The sequence below is a fragment of the Varanus komodoensis genome, unplaced genomic scaffold, assembly GCF_004798865.1.
Source record: "Varanus komodoensis strain SLA01 unplaced genomic scaffold, ASM479886v1 scaffold14_1, whole genome shotgun sequence".
In the NCBI taxonomy this organism is placed as follows: domain Eukaryota; kingdom Metazoa; phylum Chordata; class Lepidosauria; order Squamata; family Varanidae; genus Varanus; species Varanus komodoensis.
In genome coordinates this window covers 4,380,509-4,397,705 of record NW_025335438.1, presented here as the reverse complement: position 1 = coordinate 4,397,705, position 17,197 = coordinate 4,380,509, and the positions used below count along the sequence as shown (strand labels likewise).

General features: G+C 42.9%; 1 protein-coding gene across 1 annotated transcript in view; it reads right to left on the bottom strand.

The window, feature by feature from the left end:
• MMP16 (matrix metallopeptidase 16) overlaps positions 1 to 8,251 on the bottom strand; it is a 195,773-nt gene extending 187,522 nt beyond the window's left edge. The window contains exon 1 of the mRNA XM_044424026.1: positions 7,957 to 8,251. Coding sequence (XP_044279961.1) covers positions 7,957 to 8,088 — 132 coding nt within the window. The 5' untranslated portion in view covers positions 8,089 to 8,251. The remainder of the gene's footprint in view (positions 1 to 7,956) is intronic.
• Between the last annotated feature and the right edge of the window lie 8,946 nt (positions 8,252 to 17,197).

Genomic DNA, 17,197 nt, shown 5'->3' with positions numbered 1-17,197 from the left:
TTGTAGTATTTTCATTGCACACTTGAGAGTCCACTTTCACTTGGGGGACCAGCAACTGCTAGATTGTGTGAGTCTGGGGTTTGTGCTTTATCATTTTTATTGGAACAAAAAAGTCTTCCAGATGAAAGCTAGATCACCACTCTTCTAGAGGGAGGGAGTGGGAGAGAAATAAAAGGAATGTATCCTACATCAAAGAGAAGTCCTTTACTGAAAACTTTTAACTTCACCACCACAATCATGACCAGTCAAGTTACGTAGATAATTCCTGAAAATAATGCTTCAAAATCAGCTCTTAAAACAAATTATATTAGTGTTGCCACATTTCAGAATGGAAAAAAATAGTAACAAGCATGATTTATAGTGATTTGACTAAATGCAATATCAGTAACAACCTAAAATACTCATGGATAGGGAGATTTCAGCCAAGAGAACACCAACAGCCAGGAAACTATTTCCATCGTCAGAACTAATTCCAATACCACATTCAGGAATAAATGGCACTCATGGCCACAGCTCCTTCTACCAACACAACAGTCATTATGACAAGTGCATTATGAAGAACAGGAATAAGACTGTCAGCTCTATAAGTTGTCAAACTGGAGAGTCTCCACTTGATATTTAGAGTTGTCAAGGGTGTGCTTTAAAAAGAGGGAGAAGAGAAAGAGGAAAATTTTCGGCTTTTTTTAGAATATTTCTGCACTCAAGTTCCAATTAAAGACATATTTAAATGGGAAAACAACTCCAAGAAATAGCAGTCCAAACACATGCACAACCTTTGTGCATTTACTCAGAATTAAGTCTCATATAGTTCAATGAGGCAGTTCCAGACAAGTATGTTTAAACAAACTTTACTTAGAAAATAGTTAAAGTTGAAAAGATGAAGTGATTCAAGAACAGCAGACTTCACTAATTGTCAGCAGTGAAAGATAAAGGTTTGCACCTACTGATTGCTGGCAAGAAGAAAATTCTACATTTCCGACCTTTTTTTTTTAGAGGGTTTAATTCCACTGTGTTTTCTTCGATAATAAGCAGCTTGTCATGCTCATTAAAAGGGACAGTATATACCCATTTCAAGATGTGCTTATAATAAAGAAGGACGTGCTCTCACCTAAGCATTTTTCAGTGATGTGTAGACAAGGCAGAACAATAGAAGCTACTTTCAGAAAGGAATATAAACAAAAACCCAATCCTAACCATGTTTAATTAGAAATGGGCCTCAAAATTAACTGTGCTGCTGTGGAACCATTTACTGGGTACCTGTGCTTAACACACCTAGTACAGAGGAGTGCAACTGGATTTTCTGTTATTGCTGACCTCAAGAGGTCAACACCAGAGATAATTAAGATAATAGGGATTAATGAAGATCAGGAACAAAATGCTGGAAGAATTGACTTTCACAGCATCAGGATTCCATTGAATTGTTTTTATAACAATCATAATATACTGATAAAATACCAGTCATATAAGCAACCATTTGTCAGATCACCTGTGGTGAAGAATTGCTTCCATGCAGTCAAGTTTTACTAAAGTCAGTTCTTTCTTTATACCACAAATGAATAGAAATGTGATGCGGCAGGTAGGTTTGTAGCAGTTGTGGATTACTTTACAAGGTTGTGGAATGAAACAAATCTTTAAGCACATAAGACAATCCATGTCAGATCAGACCAAAGCTCCATTTAGTCCAGCTGTCCACAGGATCCTTCAAGCAGGATGGGTGTAAGACCTCTTCCTGCCCAAGCTCCTCAGAAACTGCTGTATCCGGGCAAGCCACCTCTGGGGCAGGAGGTAGCACACAGCCAGCAAGGCTAGTAGCCACTGACAGCGCCCTCCTTTACCAATCCATCCAAATTCTTTTTAAAGTCATCCAGATTAGTAGCCATTACCACTCCCCGTAGCAGCAAATTTCATAGTTTAACTAGATGCTATGGGAAGAAGTCCTTTGTTATATCTGTCCTAAACCTCCCATGAGTCAGCCAGGTTCAAGTGAGAAGAAGAAAAATGACTTCCACTCTACCTTCCCTACATAAACATTTTAAACACCTCTATCATGTCTCCTCTTACTCACCTTTTTTCTAACAGTCTCGGTAGTTGTAGCCACTCTTCATAGGGGAGCTGCTCCAGCCCCCTGCATTGTGCCCTTCCCTGTACTTTTTCAAACTTGATAAAGTCCTTTTTCAGGCAAGGCAACCAGAACTGAACACAATATTCCAAGTGCAGTTGCATCAAAGATTTGTATAAGAGAAGTAATATTTTGGCAGTTCCGTTTTCTATTCCATTCCTAATTATACCTAGCATGGAGTTTGCCTTCTTCACAACAGCTGTGCACCGGGCCAACGTTTTCATCAGGTTGTCCACTATTACCCCAAGATCCCTTTCTGGCTCAGTCAATGCTACCCCAGATTCTATCAGTGTATACTTAAAAGGTGGATTTCTCTCTCTCTCTCTCTCTCTCTCTCTCTCTCTCTCTCTCTCTCTCTCTTTCTTTTCTTTCTGCCCCAAAATGCTTTACACTTGCTTGTAGTGAACTACATTTGCCATTTTGATGCCCATTCTCCCAGCTTGGAGAAATCCTTTTGTGGTCCCTTTTGGTTATAACCATCCTAAAATGTTTAGAGTCATCAGCAAACTTGGCCACTTCACTACTTATCCCTAATTCCAGATCATTTATGAATAGGTTGAAGAGCATTGGTCCAAATACAGAATGGAGTCCTAATCCAGTGGAACTCCACTAGCTACATAGCTTCACTGGGAAAAGTTGCCATTTATTCCCATCCTCTGTCTTCTGTTCTTTAATCAGTTATTGGTCAATAAGACGACCCTCTCCCATTTATTTCATGATTGCTTCGGTTGTTCGGGAGTCTTTGGTGAACTAGAGTGTCTACTGATCACCCCTGTATATGTACTTATTGACACTTTCAAAGAATGACAATAGGTTAATGAGACAAGACTTCTCCTTGCAGAAACCATGCTGATTCCCCTCTCCCGCAAGCAGGGCTTGTCCCTCTGTGTGCTTACTGATTCTCTTTATAATGCTTTCATGCAGTTTACCCAGAGCATGGTAAATTAACTGACCTGCAATTTCTTGAATCACCCCTGGATGCCTTTTTAAAAAATTGGTGTTATATTGGCTATTCTCCAATCCTCTGGTAGTGGCTAATTCTAGAGACATGTTAAATATTTTGATAAGAAGGTCAGCAATTTCATGTTTGCATTCTTTGATAATTCTAGGAGGGATACCATCTGGACTCGGTGACTTGCTGACTTTCAGGTTGCCAATAAGAATGAAAATTATCTTCCCTATATACAAAAGAATAAATTACCCTAAATTTATTTATTCATGAGCAGGATCTATAACCAAGTATGTTTCAGATCATCACTTCTACAAACTACAAAACAAGAAATCACATCCTTAATTCATTCTTATAACTGTATTCCATGCTAGTTAATAGCAACATGCATATTTTTAAAAAGATCTACAATTGATTTCTCAACCAAAGACTCCCAAGTGGTGGTCAAAAGAAAGTGTCAAAACTATACCATGATTCTGTCTCATATTCACAGCTTATTCCCTATTCCCCACCAGGATCAGAGCATATATGAAGAAGAATATAGGGAGGAACAATGTGGGACATACATGGCTTGGTTTTATGTCCTAACTAGCTTCCAAAAGGGAGTAAGCGTCCCGCTTCCTCTTTTGACCTCACATTATCTTCTCCTCCAAGGATACTTAAGAATTCACTCTAAGTAGACTAGAAAGCAATGAAACATTTGCCACCCTCACTAAAACTAGAACATGAGGCACTCATGTTCTTTGAATAGCCTCCTGAGTACTCCAAGGTGGCAGTGTTGAAGAATGATCTAGCTCCCAACAGTTTGACAAGGGCTGAGCAACCCCTCCCTAGAGAGCATTGCCCTTCTTCTTCAAGGTTTACTCCACCCACCCAATGGTATACTTTGCTTGAAAATTTTCAAATAAATTGCATTTTTAGACTGCTGTGGGATTGTCTTCTTTGCTATGACAGTCTTACACAGTTAGACCTCTGGAATCTTAGTGAACGCCTACAATTGTGCCGAATTGGAGACCACCCCAAATGGAACAAACATACAGAGATGACTCATGCAACCAGGTAAGGATACAGCAGCATCGATACTAAGTGTCTAAGAAGCTTCCTAGAAGCTAGAAGCTTCCTTTATAATGTACATATAAAGCTATTATACACACAAACCAGATGTCACTTCATTACAGAAACACTAAAATCTTGCACATACAATGAAATCAACACAGAGATGGAAGGATGTTAAATAAATGGAGCAGACATCTGAGTTTTCATGCAGATTCATAGTTTATTACTTGTAATATCAGAGTGTGACCAAGGCAAATGCTGCCAAGTCTGATCACCAAGTTCTGCTCTTCTGCAGTGTCTATGGGCTCTATGACACACTGATCACTCTACAGGCTGCTTCTATGGATGACAATATGGCGAGGTGGCAATATGCACTGCAACTACTGTCACATTCACATAATTGACAACTGTCCTTAAAGATTTCTTAACAATTACCTGATGCTATTGAATACTGACGTTTAAGTACTCCCGCCTCACTATGCTTGGATCCATTAATCTAGCAAGACTTATTTAGAAACATGAGGATCCTCATATATACAGGTTAACATTCCACTCATTTTGGTGCCAGCATGGTATAGTGCCTAGAGTGCTGAACTGGGGCTCAGAAGATCCAGGTTCTGGTCCCCAGCCAGTCATAAAGCTCACTGGGTGACTTTGCACTAGTAACTGATTTTTCAGCTTAGTGTGCTTCAGAGTGTTGTTGTAAGGATAAAATGGAGAAGAGGAAGACTTATATGAGCCACCCTGGGTTCCCTGCAAGACGGAAAAGGCAGGATAAAAATGTAGTAAATAAATTATGGGTTTGCAATATTAAATGCACCGTATTGTTGCAACTCTATTGTTTTATAAGCATATGGACCCACCTCCACCTGATCTTGAGAGATCCCCACTTCTTTCTCAGCCTTCACACCACTACATACCCCCTTCACAGGACTAATGACCCTCTGTGTTGCATGGGGAAAACCCATACAGGAAAGAGGGTAGGGAAATCCAATTATACAACTCTCTTCCACTGGTACAATGCTGGATGAAACTAATGAGATGGAAACCAGAACAATACAGCATTTCCAGAACAGGTAATGGGAATACAAGTTTTGAACATTTTTGTTAAAGCAGTGTTAAGTTTCCAGAGGCAGGTATCATTAGAAACCATATTTACAAAATATGTGACCTTTTAATATACTTAAAACTACAAAAATGGTTAAAATATATTTGAATGAAGGGTAACCATAGTGAGATTCTGTTTCTTTGTTTCAATTCTACTTCCCATACTTCCTGCAATGTGTGTTGTATAAATCCAGCAGCCATAAATCCAGGACCATGGACTCTGGTGTACAGCCACCCCCTCATTTCTGTGTTTATTGAAATTGCTCCTGGAACAGAATTTGCTGCACTCAAGTAAGGAAGGATTCTTAGTGATTTATTGTCTTGTGTAAGTGTTTTATGGGTTTGATACTGACACTGAGTAATCCATGGCACAATTTCACCATAATGCTGCCAAGTCCTTAGCCTCACATTCCCTCTACATTGTGGCCATGACTGCTCCATTTTACAATAAATGGCACTTGAAAAGCTCTCAGCCTCACCAAAAGAAAAATGGAAATTCATTTTCTTTTGGGTAGGAGAGACCATGCTGATTTCAAGGAAGCAGAAGGTGATAAGTAGGATACCACTGTTTGTTCTAACAGACCATCTGGAAAATTATTACAGGATTGGAATAACCTAGATCAGGCCACTAGGAACTGGAAAGATCTTCCTAGACTTCAATAATTATCCTACTGCACATTTTCCAAACACTGTTGAGAGAACCTGAAGTATATGGTTTCTGAAACCACCAGAGAAAGATCATTATAAATAAATGTAGTACTCTGAATATCTTCTTTGTTATATTGTGAAAACAACTGAAAAAAGGAAATAACAACAATACAGCATATTGTGTGGAAAAAGTGAACAATGAACTCCTTTCTTCAACTTCTCTACATGGCAGCACTCAATGAAAGCTGATTTTCCTCCCATTTCCTTCTTGCTGCTACTGGCCTTTCTCCTCGATTGCCAACAGAGTAAACTATCTTTTCATTCCTCATGTCCTAACTCCATCTGCTGCTGGATTGTTTCCTACAGAGCAGGTTGCTGGCACAGCAACTTGCAGTGGCAGGAGGGAAACGCTCCTAAACCTGGAAGGGCTCCTCTATACTCAGGCAAGATACCACTGAGTGTGGTAGCCACCATCCCCTCCACACACAATTTTCCTACACTTCTCATTGGAAGAGCAGGAGTATGCAGAAATACAGAAGAAAACATCAAGCACTCATGGGCAGGTTAGGGAGAGGAATATAAAGCCCTCAGGGACAGTTCAGAAATACTGCATTAGTCATTACCTATAGTGACCAGGTCTAAGGACCTATTTATATGTAAATTACATCAGCAGAAAGAAGAAATAATACAGTAGAAGGTTTCTTCAGGACTGGGAGGGCAAGTCTTATATGATCAGCCTTTCTCTGTTGCTATAATACAGCATCCAAATAGTGGGCAGGCATGAAGTTCTCAAAGGAATGATAGTTTGTGTGAAAGAAAATATCAGATGCTCAAAGAAACCTTGGATCTGAAAGTGAGCTAGGGTCAGAAAAGAACTGAACTGCAGGTGTGTCATCAGTGAAATGGAGTAAGTCTGATGCAGGAATGGGAGTTCTGATGGGTGCATGGTGCTTTGAACTTCTGTACCAGGAGCAGTAGGAAAGTGAGATGAAAGGCAGCTGTGCGCAAAGATGATAACAGAAGGGGAGAGAGTGGAGGAACCGAGCTGATTTACATACACACTCACATGCAACCACATCACAGTAAGATGACCCAGGCAAAAACAAAGTAAGGGAGGAGAAAGGGAAAATTACACCACATGGAATACAAGAATAAGAGAAACTGAACACACCATGGTATTTACTGAGAGCAAAGAATATAAAGGTTAGTAAGGCTAAAGCTACATTCCTACCTTTAGGAAGGAACAAATTCTATTGATTACAATGTAGCTTAGTTCTGAGTAGAGATGCACAGATAACCAAAAGATCGAGGACTGGGCCCCCAGAAACACCTTGAAAAACTGAAGAACGAGAAAGCAGAGGTATCCAGAGCAGCTCCTACCTGAAGGTTGCTCGCCTTCTTAAGTTTTAACTAACTGCACAAAGTCTCCCTTCACCTTGTAACTTTTTTCCCCGTTAGTAGCCGCTGGAGAGCGCATCCGCTGAGCCTTCTTTTGGTAGCCATAGCCAGTGATAGCCCAGCCAAGTGCGGAGGAGAGTTTTTAAGTGGAAACAGGAGCTTTGCTAGGCTGAAACACCCGCTATTCCCTCCTCACTTTTCTAGTTCCGCTGATCTTTGGTCTTTTCCAAGGAGGAGAAAAAGAATTAATAAGAAGACCTGATCTTTCTTCGAGCCCGTCCAGGCTTTTTTTGCGCCTGATTTCACTCGCCCAGCTCCCGCCGACTTTTAAGCTGTCATGCATAAGGTGCGTGTGTGCGGGCGGGCGGTAAGAGTTTCACATTTCCACTCCCGCCCCCCCCCCCATCTGCAAAAGGGCACTCGCTGGGCACAACGGTGCGTTTCCAGCGCCTGGGATAACGGGATCATCGGGATAAAAGAGGTTCACGAGAGACTCTCGGGGCTGCAGGACGGAAACGCCGTCCTGTGTGTTCTCTCGGAAGCAACTGCTTGCTGGCCCTTTCCTGCCTTTTGTGTTTTGTTTTGTTTGTTTTGTTTTTGTTTTTTAACCGAATCAATGCGAGCAAAGACAGAGAGAAGAAGCAGCAGCAGCAGCGCACACAGACATACTCGATCTTACCTCTACATTGAAATACTGCTCAGTTCTGCACCCGGCAGCACATAAAATCCAAAGCAAGACTTGCAGGAAAAACACCCTGGAATGATGAACGAAATCCCCCCGGCTTGCAGTGCTGAAGGCGAGTACGATCATAGTGAACTGTGCTTCTTCAATGGAGAAGGGAGAGAGGGAGAAAGCTCTTTTTCGCTAGTCAATTCTTCCGCTTCTGCTTCTGCTTCTTCTGCCACCTCTCCTCCGCTCCCTCACCTTTCAAGCACCCAAGCAAAAGCAGAACAGGCACACGCAAATTTAGAATGAAATAAAACAAAAATTCTCCAGTATTGGTGAAGAGCAGCTCAGCGCAGGTTCACCTACGGCGGGAAAGAAGGGGGGGAGGAAGAGGAGGAGGAGGAGGAGGAGCGGGGCGGAACAGAGACTTCACTCCCGACCGCGGAGCGCTGGCGGCGGCGGCGGCATTTAGCAGGGTCAGCTCATCCTCATCCCTCGTCCCGTCAGGGAGGGAATGTGGCGCCCGGCTCCCGCTGCAGCTCCCGCGAGGCGCCTCGTTTGCACAGCAGCGGCAGCAGCAGCAGCAGCGGGCACAACAGCAGCCGCCGCCGCCGCCGCCTCCCCGCGTGGCGTCCGCGGCCACGTCCGCCTGCTCCGGCTGCCGGGGCTGCTGCTCGCCCAGGCCTCGGCTGCCCGCCCGCCCGCCTGCTCGCTCGCTCTCCTCGAGGCAGCCTGCGCTCCGCTTATGCGCCGCTCTCTCCCCTCCACTCCAGAATGTTCATCTGTAATCGATGTGACTCCGCCTCTTTTTCCTCCTCGGGAGTCAGCCTCCTCCTCGCGGGTATCTTAAAGGAGACCGCCCTTAAAGGCTCCTCCTGGAAGCGAAAAGGAAAAGAGGAGGGGGCGCCTGCGTGGATTTTACATCCTCCTCCTCGCTCCAGCCAAGCCAAGCCAAGCCAAGCCCTGGCTGATGCTGGGGAAGGGTGCGGTGAGGCGAGCGGAGCAGAGGAAAGGAGGAGGGGAGGAAGGAAGAGAACTTCCTCGTGCAGAAGCGGAGGGAGGCAGGGAGGGAGGGAGGCAGGGAGTGAATGAGGCGGGCGGGCGGCCGGCCGGGAGAAACGCGCGCCTGCCCAGGTCCAGACAAGCGGGAGTCGCGGACAGCCGTTCCGCTTCGCGAAGGCATCCTCAGCGCTCATCAGGCTCACGCTGCTTTTGCCTGGGCTGCTCCACTACGCGCGGTCTCTGAACGGCGCGTCTCTTTTGTCATGGCTGTATCTCAAAGCAAGTCCCCAACGCTGCTCGCGTCTCGCCTCGGGAATTAGAGTTGTCAGAACTGGAGGGGAGTCAGGAGTCCGGTAGAAGGGCCATCTTCAGGAAGGAACCCTCAGAAAGGAAAGTGAAGGGGGCGAGTTCTCTAGATCTTAGACAAAAGATTTGAGGTTGCAGTAAGCAGCGCCCCTGAACTCAGAGAGACGTGAGTAAACATGAGCAAGATCAGATCTGAGCAGGAAAGCGCACGAGGTGAAGTGTGTTAACAAGAAGTTTAAACAGAAGGGAGCAACGATGCCAGAGGCCCCCTGGGTGAGAAAATAGGAGTGATGGGTTAAACTGACACCTGCAAGTTAGCAAACCACCTCAGTAGAAAACTGCTTTGGGAAGTTGAGAAATCTTAGCATCCTTGAAGGTGCACAAGTTAAAAACGGAGAGGCCAATGCTTTGAATAGATGATATTTTATTTTACAGATGAGGCACGACTGCAGACCCATGACTAACTCACTGCTAGCTATGATTGCATGACAACTTGCCCAAAATAAGGACATCTGGGAAGTGGTATATTCTACAGAGAGGGTTTCTCATTTTGTTCCAGGGCATGTGATGATATAAACCAGAGACACACTAAGCCAGATACTTTTCAGTTACATTCATGCATATTTACAACTGGAAATTGATGCTATTAAATTGGTTGGCCAGCTCATGTGCTTCCTCCAGATGTCTGTGCAGGAAGTGGAAAGTGTGTTTCCACATATGTTGTACAAAATCTTTTCACATGTTGTAGTGAGCATGCAGCTAGTGGGGCCATGCCTAGCCAGCACAGGACCACTAACATGGTAACGGAGAGCACAGTAAGCACCTGCTGCAGCTTCTCATAGCCCTATCAGGAAAGCTTCACCGTGGGCCCCATGGTGTGTCTCCGTGAGTCTACTCCCCCTGGCTGCTGTTGCTCTGCATCTCTCTCCCATTGTTGCTGCCACTTGCTTTCTGGACAGACAGAGAGAACCAGCAAGCCAGCTAACAGCAGCCTCTCCTCATTGGCACCACTGTCTGGTGCAGACTGAGAGGCAACTATATAAGCAGGTACAGGGGCCTTCCAGCCGCTGGGCTCCATCTGTAGCGCATGCTCTTGACAGATGCCCAACCCTCCTGCCCTTGACACAAGGGAATATTTTGTATCTGTGGGATGTGGTACTTGAAGATTAAGATCTGTGTAACCTTTTTGTTTTACATGCACTTAACAGAGTGCTCCCTTCCCCACCAAGATACTGTGTTGCTATGGTGATCAGAAATATTTCTGTTAAGTTCAGTTCACACATGAGCCAATCCCACTTATTTCAAAGGTGGATAAAATGGAGTCTGAAGATTTGGGAATCCCACAGGAAGTGGAGATGGGGTGTGTGTGCTTTAGTTTTAAAAAACACACCTCCACATTTTCCTGTTGTAATTTGTTTTGTTTGCTTTAATCCTTTAATTATATCACCAGCATGCAAATACACATACACACATGCACACTCTCTCACACACATCCCCAATATAACTATAGAATTGTTAATGTTCTTTCACACTAGAGGGACATATATTTATTATGGATTTGTTCCTTTATTTTAAAGTTATGCATATTTACTAGCTTTTCAGTTGAACTTTGAGTGAATGTTTTATTTTGAGTGAAAAGTACTACTATACTGAGTAGTACAGTAGCACGTGTCACAAAAGGAAATTGACAAAGGAAATTGACAAATTGTTCTTTTCACAAAAAAGGAAATTGGCCTGTGATAAAAACTTGAACTGGATTTTTTCCCTTCCTTGCTTGGATACATTGAGTGAATATGCTGCCTGTTTGCTATTGGAATCTAACATTTTATATCACAAAGTGGTTTAAATGTCCATAGACTGAAGTCTGCACAGGTGTCAGGTTTCAACATGCTTTGACAGGGCTGATTGGAGAGAAATGTATACATGAAGCTCCAGTTCAGAATGAAAGAGCAGATAAAGTCCAACTGAAGTACATGTGGTTTGTTTTATTTATGTTATGTTTATTTACCAATGTTAAATGCTGCAGGAAATCAAATCAGATATGTGGGTCAGCCTGGTCAAAATGCAGCCTTAGAATTAGATGAGCAACAGAACTCAAGATGAATTCATGAAGGTGGCAGAAAATTGCTCAACTTGCAAGAAAAGAAAGGGAGGAATGATCAGGGTTAGCCCTAATATCTTCCATTCTACTGAAGGCAGAGCTACAAGAGCCAATATATGTGCTGCATCTATATTACACTTTAACCTCACAGGGGAGGATGCACAATAGCAGGGGGGGGAGTCAAACTGGCAGAATGGAGCATGGTCGTTGTGGGGAGAGGATGAGGATCAGGTATACCGCATTGGGTTCCCTGGAGAAAAAGATGGTAATTAAATCAATAAGGGGACCCCCCCCCCCATTTGAAGTGATGGGTAAGATACACATTCTCTGAAGATTTTTTAAAAGATTTTTTTGGCATTGATTTCAATTAGAAAAAAAATGAAGGAAGGCAATCTTTGTTAAAAACATTAAAAACTTTCTTACCATTGTTCCACACCAGGCTTCCTCACTTCATAGAAACTATAAGTCAAATATCTGTAAAACAAGCATATGTTGGTGTATTCAACATTGCTATCAGGGTGCTAAGGTGGGATTTACAGTGTAAAATGCAAGGCAAAGGTGCAAATGGAATGGTGGGCCAAGTGGGAGATGGAAGGTCATGTAGCCTTGTCAATAGGAAACAGCAGTACTGATGACATACCTCATGTGATTGGATAGCAGCTCCGTGAGGACAGAGGAAAGGCGATGCTGTTCTGAGAAAACAAGGATGCGGTAAGAATGGGGGAAGGCTGCCTGGTGTAAAAATGCAGCTTGATGCAATTCCAGGACAAAACAGGCCATCAGATCTTTGAGGAGAAATGCTCTCTGTCTCGAGTGTCATATTATTCAAAAGCATATTTCAAGAAAATGGTGATGCAGATTTAAAGCAATGAGTCAGGGGGAAAAAAGGTAACTAGTGATGAGAATGGTGACATGAGTCATTTTCAGTATCTTTGTGTTGCAATACATTGTGTCATCCATTTACCTTAATCTAGGGGTACCCACACTCCTTGCAAAAATGGATCACCAATGAGTTTGTTTTTCTAATGGTGAAACTGCCAGACATTTGAAATAAACAGAGGTGACAGGAAGCCTAATTAGAAGTGCTTCCGCTTCCAGTGAATGGCTAACTATCAAAACACGTTCGTACAGATTGCTCCCCCTTCATCTAAGGAGCTCAGGAAAGCATACATATGCATTACCCTATTTTATTATCTCAAAAATTCTGCAAAGTAGGTTATGTTCAGAAAGGCATGCTGCTACACTTTGCAACCGAGCACTGATGTGTAGTATTTCTGCATTTTATGATATTTATGTTTTGTGTATATGAAATTCATATCTAAGTGATGTAGAGAACAAGATTACCTTCCTGGGAATGCCTGTTGGAAAAGGTATGTTTTTAGCAGTCACCGAAAACTTGGAAGGGTTGGCATCTGCTTAATTTGTAATGATAGAGAGTTCAAGAGTGACAGGGAGAGTGCAATGACACAACAGATTACATACTGAGTCATAATGGACTGAAGCTCCTAACTCTTGGGTAAAACCAGGAATGATAGAAAGCAGTGCAAAGAAAGTGTTTCCTGACCAGTACCTTAACTTTCTGCTTTCCCAGTCAATCTTGGCTGAATACAAAATACACAAATGCCACAAAACAGTGAGAACAAAATGAACCTTTGCAATCTTAAACTCTGACAATCTGTGGCATAAGCTTTCATGAACTGCAGTCAATTTCATTGGATGCACAAAGTATTACTGAGACTGAGTTTTGGAGTGGGGTTGTAAAAAGTGAAGTCAGAGGTAAGTGAAAGTGTTGGGTAAGCCAATTAACTTACATACATACTTACACACATACTTTAACCCTGATTTTCATACTAGGTAAAGCTGGCCATGCTGGTTCTATACTTCCTCCAATATCTGAGGGAGGAAGCTTCCCAGATGTTGACCCATTAGATATAAGGCTAGAGTTTGAACCTTGGTTTGTTGTAAGGTCTGGTCTGTTTGTATTCTTGTCACATGCCCTGTTAGTGCTAGTGAGAAGTTGTTTTAAGTTGTGTGTGTGTCTTTAAGCAAGTACAGTCCTACCACCCAAGGCCTGTGTCACTGTCTAGGATAGGTGGCAGCTCATTGACGTTATGTTTGTATAGTTTATCTGGGAGCTGTTAGATTACAACAATTGGTGTTCTCTCAATTTCCCTTCTAGGTATCTCATGTAGAAAATCTCTCTAGCCTTGTGAGTCTGTTTCTTGCCCTCATTTTGCTGAATGCCGTTGTTGTTTGTGAAATGTCTGAAGTAAATCCTTAAATTGTGAATGAGGTCAAGGTTAGCAAGTTACCTAATTTGCAAATACTTAAACTGACATCACTGCTAAAAGTTTTGTATGATCCCTGAACCTTGGACAAGAAATGTGTCCTATGGCAGCAAGATATTGGACATGAGTGACAGGGAAACCCCAAGTTCCATCTTGCCAGTGTACATTCATAATAACATTCAGGTAATGGTTTTGCTCATTCAGCAGCTTAGCCACTGATGGTGTCCACCAGGGCTCTCAATCAGCCCAGAACAAAGAATAGGCTAATTGTTTGTCCGCTGTTGCCTTCATTCCAGCACCACTACTGTGCACATTCAGAACTACTGAACATTGTTCATTCATATAGCCAAATACCATGAGCTAAAATAATTGAAATGATGCTTTGCCCGCTTGTAGCTTATTTAGTTCGTTGGCGGTTTGAATAACCTGAGACGCTATCTGACAGAAGTTCCTTCTGTTTGTTCAAGCTTTGCCAATGAAGTGCTTCTATGTATGTATGCAACAGACTGAAACAAAGAGCAATCGTGATGACTGTGCAACATGTGACAGTATATAAGTCCTCTGCAACACCTATAGCACAAGTCTATGCATGTTTATTTGTAAGTCCCACCGTGTTCAATGGGGCATACTCCCAGGAAATAAGATTTGATAGCATTGCAGTCTAAACTACAAACTGGTAATGACTTATGTGCTGTTAAACAACCATTAGTGTTTCATTTATACATGCTCTGGTAGTCTCACATTCAGATTACTGCAACACATGATGTGTGGAGCTGTTTTTAAGACTGGCACGGAAACATCAGCAAGAAGATTTTTAACTGGGACAGAGAGATTCAATCATTTTCCCAGTGTAGTATAGTGCTTAAGAGTGCAGGACTAGGATTCAGGAGATCTGGGTTCTAGTCCCCGCTCAGCCATGGAGCCAACTGGGTGACTTTGAGCTAGTCACAGACTCTCAGCCCAACCTACCTCGCAGGATTGTTGTTGTGGGGATCAGATTGAGAGCAGGAGGAGGAGAATTATGTAAGGAGTTTTGAGTTTGTTGTAAGAAAAAGTGGGATATAAATCTAATGATAAAAAATAGCATTACATCAAAGTTTTGTCACCAGCACTGGCTTCCTATCAATTTACAAGCCCAGCTTGGACTAGATGTCTTCTTCTAAATAGACCTAGCTTGAGGGCAGGTTAACTAAAGAGTAACCTTCTCTCCACATCTACCTGAGATCATCTTAAAAGCCTTTATCTGGGTGCCTCCATCAAGTGAGATGCAACTAATTGCTGCTGGAGAAAGGGCCTTTTCATGGGTGGCACCCCCACTATGAAGTGATCTTTCCAGAAGGTTACCTGGCACTGAATTTGTATGCTTTGGGGTGCCAGGTGAAGTGTTTTTCCCCTCTAGGCCTTGGCTCTGAATTTTTAAATCTAACATTTCTTTCTTGAGTAGATGTTGTTGTCTTTTTAGGCCTTTTATTGTTTTATGTTTACTATAAGCTATTCAGCATACTTTGTGTTTGTGCTGCTTATACAGTTTGTTCACAAATATCACATAATTAAAGAATAGGTAGTGAAATGAAAACTGGCTTCAGCCTTCAGCATACAATCCCCTTAATTAGTTGGAAGGGGTAAGATGTAGCTTAACAGGGAAGGGAGAAGCCTTGCTAGCTACATCTTAACTGGAAAACACCACCTCCTTTTCAGGAGAATGGGATTTGTAGCTGCTGATGCACCCTGAATTAATTTGAAGGTTCACGTCCATTGGGTTGGAAAGGAACTGTTTTGTAATCTGCCAGTATGGCTCCTTGATTACTTGTCTTGCCTTAGATTATAAAACATGGAATGTATATACCCCAAAGTTTTTCATTGTTGTACTGCAAGCATGTATTTGGGCTTGATCCAGAAATATCTGCACACAAGAGGGCACAGTAGTAGCATGCAGTGCTTGCCTCTGCATACGGACACAATCCTATGCATGTCTAGGCAGGAAAAAGTCCTGCAAGGACCAGTATTTCACAGCAGGAGAATGCTGGAAGATGCAGGACTTCTTTTTACTTGCTTAAATATGCATAACATTGTGCCTTGAGTCAAACTGGAGAGATGGGCTGGCTGTCTATAATGCTTACATAGCTATCATCCCTGTTTTCATGCTCAGTATCATGGGTCCTCAAACTACAGCCCGTGGGCTGGATCTGGCCCACCATGCCCATTTATCTGGCCGGCCTCAGAGGTTTTGGACTCCCTGTACCCACTCCCACACCTGCTGTGACCGCCTGCCTTGTCACGCCCATGCGCGGTGAGGCACCAGCTTGCTCTCTTGGAGATCGTTTTGAACTCACTCGGAGAAAAAGCGAACAAGCCGCTGTCTCGCCGCATGCACACCCACCGGCGGCTTGCTCACTCAGAGATCGTTTTGGACTCGCTCAGAATCTCCAAGCAAGCAAGCAAGCCGCCCCCTTGCCGCACGTGCCCGCTGCTGCCTCGCTGCGCACTCGCACACCCGCCGCCACTGCCAGCTCACCACCCCACACCTGTGGGCACCACCGCCTCACCGGCACCGCCCTTCAACTGGCCCCCTGTTGAAAAAGTCTGAAGACCCCTGCTCAATATATTGTTCAGGTTGCAAAGTTCTGGCAGATCCACCCTGCCCATCCATATATGATTTCTGCATTACTAAGCTGCAGGAGGATCCCGTATGAATAACTTCAGTTCCAGGGCATTGCGCTGGATCTCCTCTTGTTTCTAATGTGATTTGCCCTCCTGTAGAAATTATGTATGTGAAGCCAAAGCAACATCCTATGCTTTCACAGGAAAGCCCTCACTGGGTTGCAGCGTTTAATTTTGGGTATTTCAGATTACATTTCTTTAACTTCAGAACTGCACTTCAAGCACAGGTTTCATTCCCGAGCACCAAAACCAGGCTGGCAACTTTGACAAGAAACTTAACCAAGCATGTAAGACTCCGTAAAACTTGAATAATGGCTGGAGATGGTGGCATTTGATTAATATGTGCACAGCAGCATTCAAATGACAATCACACACGCAGTTTAATTGCTTGGTTTGAGACTTATAAAATCTCATTAGGTTTGCTTGGCTGCTGTGTCACTACAAGGCTGCTCCTGAACCCTGTACACAGTAGGCCTCATTCATTGTCTAATACAGTAGAAAAGAGATGCCTTCCTTTAAGTGCATTGCATTGTGAGCACAGATACAATCCATTAAGAAAAAAATGAAATGTCAAAAGGAAGGATATTTTCTGTTTAATGTAGAAGACTGTGTATTTTGAACAGCCAAATCATTCTTTATTTCAGGATAACAGTGCGACTGCATATAAATTAACCCACTAGAGGGCAATAATATTACTAATCTCATGGATATATTTCTGCTTCACTCTTTTGCTGTGAAATACAAACAAAGCAGCCTCCTTTTCCATTTGCAAGTGAATTTGCTTATAAGATTTATGAGTTGTTGCCTGTAGGCACCCAAGACAACTTGCAGCATTAAAGCAAAGCAGATTAATATTAACTTAAAATACAATAAAATTCAAATTCAAAATTGATAT